Source organism: Pyxicephalus adspersus, chromosome Z (assembly GCF_032062135.1).
Source record: "Pyxicephalus adspersus chromosome Z, UCB_Pads_2.0, whole genome shotgun sequence".
Lineage (NCBI taxonomy): Eukaryota > Metazoa > Chordata > Amphibia > Anura > Pyxicephalidae > Pyxicephalus > Pyxicephalus adspersus.
This window is the reverse complement of record NC_092871.1, coordinates 58373291-58387209: the sequence shown is the minus strand read 5'-3', so window position 1 is coordinate 58387209 and position 13919 is coordinate 58373291. Positions and strand designations below refer to the sequence as shown.

Here is a 13919-nt window from a genome sequence, read left to right as displayed (position 1 = left end):
ACTGGCTGGAAGCCCGGGTGCCCTGGACATTGCAGAACCATTAGGCATAGTCACATCAGCTGTTTCCAGAAATCATAATGTATAGGTTTTTTTTTACTTCTCTGTCAATGTAATGCACAGCAGGAACAAGGCAGAAAATCTGATGACACTTTAATATTTCTCCCTCGCCCCATCCCAGCCTCCTTCCCTGATTGCTGGGTACATTTCATAACATTCTCTACAGGGGACATGCAGGGGCCAGTGTTCAGACTTGCCAGCACTGGCTTCTGGGATCACATGGCCCGCTTCCAGCTTGGGGCTTGTCCAGCCAGCAAGTATAAAAGTCACAGCAGCCCTGTATCCTCATCACTAAAACCAGACGAGACAGCAGAAGCCTTTCAGACCAATTCAGAACCATGAAGAGACTTATATTCAGCTTAGCCCTCATCACTCTGTATGTCCTGTATGTAAAGGCTGATGTCCCCCTCCAGCCAGACTTCCAGGATGACAAAGTAAGTGCCAATTCTTCCCAAATCTATTAGAACGTTTAATCTTAAAGAGAGACTGCATCCCAAAACTAATTATTATTTATTGAGGACAGAGCTAGGGGAGGTCATGCATCCATTGGCTTTTCAAATCTGTAGGAAACTCTAGTGGTTAGATACCCCTGACGAAGTTAGTGGCTCTGCCCCATAGCCATTGACTTTCAATTTACTGTTCTGTGTCTATTCTGAGCTGTGTCACCTCCTGAGCCAAAAATCCACTGATACCCCAGGGCTCACTCCTCTTGCAGCAGGAGATCCCAATCTTCCGGTAAAGCCTTGGTATGGAATAATAAAGGTTAACTCCCTCTAAATGGAAAATGGTGGTCTGAATGACCAGCCAGCACCTTGGGGCTCCTGGTGACTGCAGAGGTGAGATTCTGTCACAGTCCTTTTTTTTTTTTTTACTAAAACAATTCTATAAGGTAGGGGTGTTTTGTACCAGACCAATCGTCTGATGAGTATCTGCTCCCGTAGTCCTGAAATAAGGCTCCATCTTAGTTACATGCTCTTGATTCAATGGGAAGGGGTGCTACTAGCGGCCATTTTGAGCAAGAAATATAAAAGAGTAACTGTACATATATACATTGTAAAATAGACATTTTACTCAATTCCATCACAGTCCCCCCTAAAATGACTATTTTCACTGTCCCTACTTATCCTAGCTCATCTGTCCTTATGTGTCTTGGAATTTTTTTGTGCTGCACGTTAGACGAGTGATGGCTATTCCATCATCCCCCTTGCCACAGACTTTACACATAAGGAAGTCAGATACTGTCCCTATGGGGAAATGTTGTTTTTGGGCAGGAGGGAGTTCAACAGGGTGTAAGGCTTCTCATCCTCTTTCATGTGAAAATCTCCCTCCTCCTGGTAAAGGAGAGTTGGAGTGCGGGTATCTATGGCCTTTCCCATCAACTTTTTCACACAAGGTAAGACACAACAGACTATTAAAGCAAGGAAAATTAGAATGATCAACACAGTTACCCCTATCTTTTCTAGAGCCTTCTGCCATCCACTCATCCAGCTAAAGTATTGATCCCATGGATCTGTGATACTGAGTTCTTTTTCAACTCCACCGATAGATCTTCCAACTTTTTGATGGCTAGCGTGACCTTGCCATTTGGACCGGTATTTTAGGAATGCAGGTGCAACATGTCCCTCTATTGTTTTACAAACGCCCCCCTTTTAAGTTAACACCATATCTAAGGCCATCCGATTTTGGAAGGTCATGTGGGATGTAGAGGCCAACTGGTCAGCAATTCCTTGGAGGGCATCCCTGGTATAGTTTACAAACCTCTGTTGATTGTAATATATGCAATTTATCCAGTCTACATTTTTATTGATAGTTATTAGTTATGGGAATTAGGACTCAAAGCCTGCTTTCACTGGATCTCTAGCCTTGAATTCATCGGGCACCCCCCTTGGGACTGCAATTGCATCTATGTACACATGGGGGTCAAAGCTTCCAGGAGGGACTTTCCATTTCCTCCTGCGGCTAGGTGCTGGGTCAGAGTGTAAATTAGGGGTACTTTCTGCTAAGATATGGAGAGGCATGATAGCATTTGCAAGAGCACATTCACCAGTCAAGGTTCCCTCTAACCCTATTCTAATTCTCTGGTCCCCACAGATCCAATATACATCAGCAAGGGACTGGGTCTGGTTTTGTACTAACCCCTTTGAAACGTTGCTATAGGTAGCGCAGTAGCCTTCTGTGAAATTTGCTTTCACCCCTTTGCTCCCCCTGCCCCCCCCTGCTACCCATGTCCCTAATACATACGTGCCAACATCAGCGGCGATGGGGTTTTCTATGGTCAGGGTAAGTTTCATACTATGTCCTGTTGTTCCACTGTTTAGGCATTTACCTGTTTTTAATAGGGTCATCCTACTATTCAGGGACTTTCTATTCTTGTCCACTCTTTTTAGCCTCTCTGGCTTATACCCCCAGTCTGTCCCAGTGTTTCATCCTACTGATCCCCAATAATCACAGTTTTGTCCCCAGTATTTGTCTGTAACACATATGTATGTAGATCTAGATGTGTCACGATATAAGTTGCATTGCCAAGGAACTGAAGGACAGGAGACTATGTTGCAATAATCAAAGGTGAAAGTGGCCACATGTGTGTTAGATGAATTATACCAGAATGTAGTCAACAACTTGTCATCTTGTGTGATGGCTACCTGCTGAGCCCCCACTAGACCAACCAGAGAAAGGATATATAACACTATCATTGTGTAGTAGACGGCTCTTTGTCCTCAGGGGTTTGAACTTTCTTGCAGTGGGAGCCGTGTATCAAAGTGTTCTTCCAAGCCACATTGATAGAGGTAGCCGTGGTCAACAGGACTTGGAACGGGCCATCGTTATTTTTTATCAGCACCCAGTCTCCAGGTAGCAAGCTGTATGTCCCTGTATCTGATTCGGGAATTGGAATGGAAGAAAACACTTGCGCATGTACTCGATTTAATTCTTGTGATAATGCGGTTACATAGTTTGTCAACACATCAGATTGTAACTGTAATTGTTGTGGAAAATACCAACCAAGTCTGGGGGCTGAAACAAACAAAATCTGGGTAGACTGTCTGGCCAACTCATACCAGTTTCCTGGGCCATTTTCAGCATTCTAGTTTTTAGAGTACAATTCATCCTTTCAACCTTTCCACTGCTCTAAGGATGGTAGGGCATATGTAGGGCTAGGGTGACTCCTAGCGCGGTCCAGAATTCTTTTGTCAGAGAAGCTGTGAAAGCAGGTCCTGATCACTCTCTATCACCTCTGGAACTCAAGTTTGAGACTGGGAATGCTTCCGGCCATCCTGAGAACATGTCCACCACCACAAGGGCATATTCAAATGTTCCACTTTTTGGGATTTGTATATGATCTATCTGAATTCTCTGAAACGGATATAGGGGTTTTGCCAGATGTTTCTGGGGCACTTTCTCCATTCATCCCCGGTTACACTTTGCACAAGTGGCACACGACTTACTGTATATATCTGTTACAACGGTGATTCCTGGTGCCATATAGTACTTGTTGATGAGGGAGTTCATCAAACCTTTCGACAAGTGGGCGGCCCCATAAGCCCACTGGACCACCACTAGGTACATATTTCTGGGTAGACAAAGCTTCTTATTACACACAAACAGACCTCCTTCAAGGGTCGCACCTTTCTCTGTCCAATTTTCTTTTTCTTCTGGACTTGCTTGTTCCTGGAGTTCCTTCAGGTATTCAGGTATTCCTTCGACCACTTCCCGTTTGGCCTCCATGTCCGTCAGATGATTGCCTCTTGCTTCCGGTGAAGTTAGCTTTCCATGTGCTTTTACTTTCAGAATCGCTGCTTGTGTTGGAAGAAGGAGGGCATCCATCAAATCTGAGATAGCTGATGTGTGTTTTACCGGTGTTCCTGCTGCGGTCAAGAACCCTCTTGTGTTCCAGATGACCCCAAAATCATGGGCCACATCAAAGGCATAATGAGAATCCATAAAGCTATTTGCCCTCTTCCCTTCTGCTAGCTTGCATGCTGTAGTGAGAGCCCAGAGTTGTGCTTCTTGAGTGGACACAGCAGGAGGCAAAGGCTCAGCCTGAAGGACTGTGTTTTCAGTGGTGACTGCATATCCATTGTGGTACTTGCCCTGTTCATCAGCATTTCTGGATCCATCCGCGAAAATAGTGGGGTCAGGATTCTCCAGCGGTGATTGGCTCACCGTGGGAAGATGTGCGATTTCCATTTTCATAAGTTTAAAGCAGTCATGGGGGGTGTCTTGGTTACTTTATTGTTCCTCCTGACCCCCCTCTGGAAGTGGAAGGAAAGTGGCGGGGTTCAGAGTAATGAGGGTTATGTTATCAGGTAGCAGGAGGGAACATTGGAGCCTCAGGTGTCTGGCTGTGGACCAGTGTTTTGGTTGGACTTGGTTGACTATAGCAGGGATGTCATGAGGGGCAAGCAATACGAGGTCATGTCCCAACACCAAGTCCGAGGTCTTGTCAAGTAAGGCCTGTGCAGTGAAGACGGCCCTAAGACTTGAAGGACCTCCTCTTGCCACTGTGTCCAGCCTGCAGAAGTAGTAGCCCACCGGGCGCAGGCGGTTGCCATGTGATTGGGCGAGGACACCCATAGCATGTCCTTGGTGTTCAGACACAAAGAGCATGAACATCTTGTTGTAATTCGGGAGCCCTAAGGTCGGGGCTGAGGAAATTGCTCGCTTGAGGGTCTCGAAGTTTGAGATTGCTTCAGGGGATATCTGGAAAGGATCAGACTTAAGGGCCTCATAGAGGTGTTGCATTAGTAGGGAGGCTTCTGGGATCCATGCTCTGCAATATGAGATCAGGCCAAGAAATGCATGGAATGGCTTCTGGCCTCTGGGTAAGGGGATGTCTGAGATCGCCTTGACCCTGTCCCTGGTAATGTGCCTGGTGCCATGGATAGGCAGTGTCCAAGGAAGACCACAGACATTAGGCACCACTGCAATTTGGACTTGGAGGCTTTACAGCCCTGGTCTGCAAGGTAGCACAACAGGCTCTCTGAGGTCTCTTCAGCAGTGGGCAGGTCATCCGCACAAAGGAGGAGGTCATCAACATATTGAAGGAAGGTCACAGTTGGGTGGTTCTTTTGCCATGTACCAAGGATGGTGGCCATTGCTTTGGCAAATTGGCTAGGAGTGTTTTGTGGTCCTGGAGGCATAACTGTCCATGTGTATTGTTGGCCATCATGGGTGAAAGCGAAGAGGTATCTGCAGGATGGGTGGAGTGGCACACTGAAGAATGCATTAGCCAGATCTACAACAGTACTTGGCTGATGGGGGTATGCCTGCAAGCAGAGTGTGGGGGGACTATTGGTGTCCCCAGAATGGTGGCTTTGTTGACAGCTCGGAGATCCTGGACCATTCTGTACTTTTCTGGCTCTCCTTTCGGTGTCTTCTTCTTTACGGGGAATAGAGGCGTATTGCAAGGAGATGTGCATATTACAAGGGCCCCATTGGTCATTGAAACCTAACTTGTTTTGAGATCGCATCTGATTATGCTGGTTTCAGTGAGTGTTGTGGTTTTCTGGGCAAAGGGGCCCCAGGCTTCAGTTCCACCATGACCGGGCCAACCTTCAGGTGGCCAATGTCTTCGGGTCCTGTGGACCATAAGCAACTGGGGACTCTGGCCAGTACATCAGCTGGGATATTGGTGGCAGGTGGTTCCTCAAGGACCATAAGGAGAGGGAGGGAACACAAAGCAGAGGAGTCATCCAGCCCCAATGGTGAAGAGACAGTCCTTCAACAGGTAAAGTGACCTTGGCCAATGGCCCCCCTGTATCCCCTGTAGACACAGGGGAGGTCAGTACAGGTTTGCTTGAATCCTAGCGCAAAAGGCAGAGATGTTCTGCACTAGGCTCAGGGTTCTGTTGTTGGTTCTGTTGCTGTCCTTGAGTGCGTGTGTTCCATTGTGGCATAAATTGTCTGGGGCGCCTGGGTGGACTTGTTGCGCTTTGGGTGTCAGACCCACAATTAAAACAGGTTGTGGTGGTCTTGTTGCGCTTTGGGTGTCAGGCCAAGCATCTGTTAGCATGAGTGGCGTGGCCTTCTTGGTTGTCTGGGTGGACTCCAGGCTCTTTGCTACCAGCAGGAGGGTATCCAGGGGTAATACCCGATACTCTGGCCGCGCCACTACAAGACCCTTTCGTATAGGTTCCTTCAACCCAGCGACAAACGCTGATGACAGCATTTGACAGTGGACTTTGTTGTAATTGTTGAATCCCAGATCGGAGAAAACTTGCAATCGTCTAGTGTGATATTTTTCTGATTCTGTCTTATCTTGGGTAACATTCTGTATGCTCGTAGCTTGGTCAGCCAGTCTTTCTCATGCCTATTCACATATTTGTTCACAGAATTCCACACCAGAGGAGTAGGTATTGTCATCAACAACCCTTGCAGTTTGGAGGCTCTTTTCCATTATCAGCCAGTAGGCGTCACTCGCCCTAATTTCGCATAGGCTGACAAGGTCTCTCAATGCAGCTGAATAGGTCTTTTGTATTTGGGCTATCCTCCGGCAGAAGGGCATGGGTTGTTTTACTGGGTCTGGTAAGGTGGTCACTAAGGAAGATGCCTGGGATGGGGTAAAAGTGACATACATCAAGGGTGCACCGACGGCTAGGCCATGGTTTACTGTTGAGGCCCGTGGTCCTGGGTTGGCTCGTAGCATGGGGGGAGGGTTCCAGGTCATCAGGTCCTCAGCCTCCGGGGCGATGGAGTCCACTTGGAGAGATGGGGGGCTCTGGTAGGAGTGCATACTCCCTCCCGGTCTGGGCCCTGAGTCTGGGAGGACCAAGCGGTATCGGGTATTGCTAAGCTAGGCATGGCAGGGGCCTGGGGCTCCCCTGCTGGCACGTAGTAGGTGCCATCTGCTCTTGGAGCTGGGTAGAGGGGAACTGCTGGATTAGAAGGCCCTCCAGGGTGTTGGCTGGGTGTACTAAGCTGGCCGCCACAGGAAGGAGTCATAGGGTGTCTTCCTGTGTCTTGGCTGGGTGTGCCAAGATGGCTGCCACAGGAAGGAGTCATAGGGTGTCTTCCTGTGTCTTGGTTGGGTGTGCCAAGATGGCCACCACAGGAAGCAATAGGTTGTGCCAGGGGCCGAAGTACGGGTAATAAAGGGGCGGCAGACAAAAGACGGGGCTCAGGGGAGGACCAAGAGGATGTGTCGCCATCAGCCACCCTCATGAATATCACACATCAATCCACAAACACATCACTGTTGGAGGGAAGATCCCAGAGGCAGAAAACCCTCACAAAATACCTGCGCTGCTGCCAACCGCGACACGCACCCTGACACCCCTTCCTCACGACGCACCCACTGTGCTGCCGATTACCAGAGGGTTACTGTGTCAGTAGTGCCCGTGTAGGGAGACCTCTTTCAGCGATCCCTCCTCCCCCAGGTCAATCAACACATTCACTGACACAATTCGAGCAGCAGATACGCAGCGCAGGTTCAATACAAAATAGGCTCCGGGCAAGAAATTACCTGTCTTTGGTGACTTCCGGCAGCCGCAGCAGACACAGACATAGACCAACAACGGCAGCAGGATATGTATGGGTAAGATACTAAAAGATAGATCCTACCGTACTTCGGAGGTGATAAGTCTCAATCCTGTCTGCTTTGGTCCACCTCAGCGTCCTCTCAGTCGGCTGTTTATTGGTTCACAACCTGGAGCCCAACGTTCAGGCGCCAACTGTTTTGTACCAGACCAATCGTCTGCTGAGTATCTGCTCCCGTCCTGATTAGGTATAGTGCATGCACAAGAAGAATCACACTGAGTTCAGACAAGTGAAACTTCCTTTATTCTAATAAGGCACAGGGGTTTTTTATGGGTAAGCAGCTAATGCCGTGTGCAAAGGATCATGTCCATATAAGGTAAACTTCCTCCAGGAGCTGTACATCATCATCTTGGGTGTAGTCCTGGAAGGAGGCTCCATCTTAGTTACATGCTCTTGATTCGATGGGAGGGGGTGTTACTAGCGGCCATTTTGAGCAAGAAATATAAAAGAGTAACTGTACATATATACATTGTAAAATAGACATTTTACTCAATTCCATCATAGGGGGATACAATCATTTAGCAATGTAATGTTTGCATATGATGAATGGTAATGAAAGTCTGTCTGGGATGTCAACACACTAAAGCCCATGGCAAGCAATTATACATAGATGATTCATTCTGGGTTAAGTTGGCCAAAAGGTGAAATAGGCAAAGGGATTAATTTTTTTCAGTTTTAAGTTAGGTTAAGGTCGGATAAATCCTATAAAGCATGGCAGCTAATGTTATGAGCATAGAAATCAGTCTATTGTAGATCAAGAGTGTACTGTAATAATGTTTATTTCAACCATGTTTCACATGGGGCTACATTGCTATAAACCTCCCTTGTGCCAACATTTATTCTGCTGCAGGAAAATAGGAAGGTGCTCTTTTGCATACTAAGAAACTCTGGCACTTCCCTGACTTTTGCAGTCAGCTTTTACGTAATCCTTTTTTTGTCTGTAGATTGTTGGGAGGTGGTATGGCATCGGATTGGCCTCTAATTCTGCCTGGTTTAAAGCCAAGAAGCAGTTCTTGAAGATGTGCACCACCATCATTACTCCTACTGCTGATGGAAACCTTGATGTTGTGGTCACCTATCCTAAGTAAGTGAATTCTCCAGTGGTCAGGCAATAGGGTGGGGTTTATACAAAAAGTGTATGCTTCCTTTAACAATATTGTTAAAATTGATTCTTTAGCAACAAATCTTCTAAAGAAAAATGGAGGTTGTCATTCCTGAAAATTAGTTTCCTGGTGCTCCCTAGCTTTAATATCTTCTAAACTGCTGACATTGAACAAGAATGAAGTCAAGAATTTCCAATCTCTTGGTTCTTGATTGGTCTCAGAAAGCTTTGAAACCAAATAAACAGCATGCAGGCCAGGTGGCTAGCATTTTCCAAAGAGGATGAGGAGAGAATATCCCTGTATTGATCCAATAGTGGTTATCCTTGAGGATAAAAAAGGGAACATCAGTTAAAAGTTGATGCCATGTATATTCTGTGGGTGGACAAAATAACAGAAACACGCAGTTTTGTCACATTTACCTGATAAAAAAATTAGCAGTATATGTCAGCATTGTAGCATTTTGATATTCAAGATTGTAAACCAACATGAGGTAACCAACCAAATAGGTCCAAAAGTGTTTCTGTAATTTGTGATTTAAAAGATTCTTTATATAAAATTAGAAGCCTGTAGGGATGCCTGTTTCACACCACATCATAAATGGTTCTGTTCCAGACAAGACCGATGTGAAAAGAAGAGTATGACCTACATCAAAACCGAACAGCCTGGCCGCTTCATTTCCAAGAGCCCACGTAAGTCAATGCCATAGATCCCACATTACCAAAAGACTGGAGAAAATAGACTAAATTATGAAAACCTGGATGATCCAGCTAACCTGAAATGGATCTGGTTCAGGATTAAAAACATTTGCAAACATTAGGAAATTATTTTCAGAGATCCAGTCTAGGTTAGCTGGATCACCCAGGCTCATTGCCAGGTAATACTGCTTGACTGAATGCAACAAACACTTAACTTGTGTTTTCTCCAAGGTTATGGCAGTGATCATGACATCTCAGTGATAGAGACCAACTACAACGAATTTACCTTGATGCACACTCTGAAGACCAAGGGCAGTGACGTCAACACTGTTGTGTCTCTGTTTGGTAAGTGCTCATTCACACCACAGAGCAAATTTGTGGTTTGATCATGCATAGCTGTTAACTGGCCAAATCATTTTGCTCTCCTACTGCAAAACTGGAAAAAATGTACAGTAAATACCCTGTGTATGTTTTAGGGTAATCTAGTTGGAGGATTTGAACCACTCATGCCCTTGTGACCAAATTTGGTCTTGGTTGATCAGGAACATGGTGCCATATTGTGGAAATGAAAAAAACAGTCAGTGCTCATCAATACCCACTTTTCATATATTCATACTTTTCATGTATTTCACTTTTCTCTGGCAGGCAAATGGAGGGATGAGGGAAATAAATAGAAATGAGGATAAATGGGAGGTAGAATGCAGGCAATAAAAAGGAACAGAACGATTCAAAGTGAGTAGATATATTCTCAATGTATCATGTCCAATATAGGAAATTTTACCTAATTTTAGTTTTTTTTTACTTGGGTAAATATCCTCAAGCGTAGGTTAAGCATAGGCTTCCAAAAGGCAGGCAGTGCTGTGCTATCTTATTAGGAAACTAAAAATTCTTTCCAAAATAGTTATGGATGCTCCAAGGTGACATTGGTAAAAGCCCAACAGGGTTAAATATTCTATGTTCTTTTATGGGGTACAGAAGGACAGAAAATGTATGATCCTCCAAGACATGAAATTGGTACTCCAAAATTATGGCTAGAATGGTGTGAAGAGTAGATTTTCTGTCAATTTTAATATTACTGTTGCTGTCCTCTGTGGGAAAAATACAACCTTCCCTTTTCGTCTGAAAATACATTGAAGTATACAAGACAACCCAATGTGGTCACTTCAGACATATTTTTGGACATACCTGCCATTGTGATAATTTCCCTATGTTAGTGATATGATGATATATGATACGTCTACTCACTTCCTGTAGTGTCACTGGAACAGCAAGTAGGGGAGAATCTTCTCAATGGGAACATAAAATAGTAATCTGACCAAAAATTTAACCCTTAACCACCCTTAACCAAAATATGAAAAATAAGTTATGGATGGATATCTACTTAACAGGAAAATTGGGTACTCCCAGCTTTAGCTTGGGTACCCTTTTTGGCACACCTTGAGTATTGGTAAATTTGAGCCGCTGTGCCTTCATAATGATTGGATTTTTTCTCTATTACAGGAAGAAGCAAAGAGCTGAGACCAGAACTCGTGGAGAAATTCAAGCAAACTGCTAAGGAATATGGACTGACTGATGAAAACATCCTCATCCTTCCTCAATCTGGTATCATCATCGCAACATATTTATCAAATTACAACTTACCTACATGTACTAACCCCTAATGTCTGAGAAGCCAATGCAAGCAATCAACTTTAGATTCCCTACAGTCGTGTCAAAGATTTCTGATCGATTCTCATAGCATGCTGCTCAAAAAAGCTATAAAAGCTGTTTGTTTTAATCACCAAATTCCAGTTTGTTGTTCACAGAAAGATAAAGAAGTGACAGCTTTAACAATTGCACAATTGGCAGTAAGTGGCAGTGAGCAGTACTGATCTGCACACTGCCATCCAATTAATTTTTCTTTTGGGTCTCTAGTAGAAGCTACATGGACCTTTCTGCTCTTTTTTAAATCTTTGCCACAGCTGTGTTTTATTTTTTCACATTAACAAGCACACCCGGCTCTGGGCAGAGAAAAATAGTAACAAAAACACAAGGTTTTTAAACCATTTTAGAATGCTATTTAATTCACAATTGATCTGCGCATGATGACTGCTGGCCACACCATAAAATCACACCATAAAATCAATGCACAATTTACATCAACTGGCCAAAATGAGTGAAAAAAAACATAATATCTATAGCCAATAAAAAGGCCTGTGGCAATGGTATTAGTGAAATTAGTTTGAGATCATTCAGAATTTATTGACAGAATCATTTGACTTGCAGTTGTCCACTTCTTGGCATGCATTTGACTTTTGTCAATGTGGACTGTGCATTTTTCTCTTGTGTCTTTTCTGCACTGCAAAAAGTATAACACAACACATTTTCTTATAAGTTAAGGACCAATGTTGCTCAGAGTACACATAAACACAGTCCGTTTCCAGCAAGAACCTCACATAACCAGACAAGATATTTGCAGTCCACATGGCAATAATTCCTCTTACTGTTTTCCTTTCACAGATACGTGCATGACTGAAGCCTAACAGGTGGGTACAAGGACCAGGCTGAAAAAGAAAACTTGGTATTTTTGTGTTTGTTACTGGCAAAGGAAAGCTTTCACGAGAGAAGAATATAATCTGTTATTTTCTAAAAATCCCATTTGCATGTAGCTAGAAATGTAGCTAGAAATCTGTGGGCCCACCACATTTGTGGGCCCACCACTTTTCCCCACCATAGTGCATAATAATCTCTGATGCAGGATTAGTGGCAGCATAGCGCATGGTAACCCCTCTACCCCACTAAGTATAAGGGGCACTTAATATATCCCCCAGCCATAACCAGTGGCACCATAGCTCACAGGAACCCAACTGCCCTTCCCCATTGCAACCAAATCAGTGCAGAACAATGCAGGGGCTGTGAGACAGAGGTGAAATAATTGGTGGCATAGGGAAAGTCATCCTGTCTTTTCTCCAACTTTCAATTTCTCAACATTTGACAGGTGAAGATTAGGGGATATCACTGCAGGTCAGAAGAACCATTAAATATCCTATTTTAGCTTTGCTTAACTTTATCAAACCTTCAGCCTACACATTGGACTACATTGGGCTACAAACTCAAAAGAAGACACAATAAATAATAGAGCATTCTCCTGTCTATGTAGTGTCGCAGAGGTGTGTAAATCACAAAACTAGCTGGAGAAAGTTACAAAAGCTTTGTATAGTTGATATGCATGTATTTCAACTTATTTTGGGTGCACACAATGGTTTATGGCCACAGTAGAAGACAAATAAGAATGGCCTGAGACACAGAGATTCAAATCAGCCTGCCCTAGGCTCGTCATACTTATGTGATTGTATATTTCTATTTACATCTGCCAACTTCTATGTAGTACAAGTGTCTACCAGAATAAATATAACAGCCCTCATAATATTTAGGTTTGTATCTCCAAAGAAGAATGTTTCGAAAATGCACAATCAGAACATGAAGTATATGATCAGTTTTAGATATTTTTAACGGTAAGAGCATCATGTTTACATTGCTGTATGTGTCCCCAATAATAAGATATGCCTTCAGTTCTTGTTGTAAGGCCACCCAGGGTATTATTCTCTTGCATCTCTTCTGCACTGGACAGAGTATGAACACAACACATTTTCTTGTTAGTTAACAATTGTAAATGTGATTTATTTCCCTTATATAACCCATGTTTGTGCAGGGCAGCACGGTGACTCACGGTGAGGTAACACTCTTGCCTTTACAGCGCTGGGTACCAGGTTCGAATCTCGGCCAGGGCACTATCTGCATGGAGTTTGCACATTCTCCCTGTGTCTGCGTAGATTTCCTCCGGGTACTCCGGTTTCCTCCCACACCCCAAAAACATGCAGTTAGGTTATTTGGCTTTCCCTCAAAAATTGACCTTAGACTACATTAATGACATATGACTATGGTAGAGACATTAGATTGTGAGCGCCTTTGAAGGACGGTTAGTGACATGACTATTGACTTTGTACAGCGTTGCATAATATGATGGCGCTATATAAATACTGTGTAATAATAATAATAGTAATGTTTTCTATCCCTTGCAGCAGAGAGAAGATGCAGTACCCCAATATTTCCACTAGATGGCATCCATTTAATAGCTGGATTTAGCTTGCTGTGGTTATGTCTGCGAATGTCTGCCTACAATAAACTCCTGCATGAAGCCCTAATCTGCCTCCTGTTTTTTTGGTAGACTTTTTATGATGAGCACATGGTTTTTGCCTAATTTTACACACATTAAATGGATTTCAATGATCAAATGGAAACAGTGTACATATATTCTCCAATGCTGACTGCCAGAATTATTGTGGGTTTTCTTTTACTAGCTCTGAGGCCCAGATTCAGTCTATCCCAGGTAACTGTCTGCAAGTGGAACACCCCAGCCATTAAGCAGAAAACAATACAAGAACCTAAAATTACTTTTTTTTTCTTAAAAAACAAATGGCTGCCTAGTTTGCCTATCTCTTGGCTTGAACCTGTATCTGACCAATAGGTAATTTTGCCACGCTACCTACTG

The 13919-nt window shown here is 44.1% G+C and overlaps 1 protein-coding gene across 3 annotated transcripts; it reads left to right on the top strand.

The window, feature by feature from the left end:
- Nucleotides 1–331: 331 nt before the first annotated feature.
- Nucleotides 332–13572, top strand: LOC140343227 (lipocalin-like). 3 transcript variants are annotated; one of them, XR_011923283.1, is made up of 8 exons: nucleotides 332–491; nucleotides 8535–8674; nucleotides 9306–9382; nucleotides 9620–9733; nucleotides 10889–10990; nucleotides 11888–11913; nucleotides 12802–12882; nucleotides 13450–13572. XR_011923283.1 is itself a non-coding variant. In XM_072429796.1 (7 exons), the coding sequence occupies exons 1-6, from the start codon at nucleotides 396–398 to the stop codon at nucleotides 11908–11910; spliced, it is 552 nt and encodes a 183-aa protein (XP_072285897.1). In that variant the 5' UTR covers nucleotides 332–395; the 3' UTR covers nucleotides 11911–11913; nucleotides 13453–13572. The 3 variants fall into 3 exon arrangements, 2 of the variants coding, with proteins under 2 accessions (XP_072285897.1, XP_072285895.1); XM_072429796.1 differs by lacking the exon at nucleotides 12802–12882 and having other exon boundaries at nucleotides 13453–13572; XM_072429794.1 differs by lacking the exon at nucleotides 12802–12882.
- Nucleotides 13573–13919: the final 347 nt, after the last annotated feature.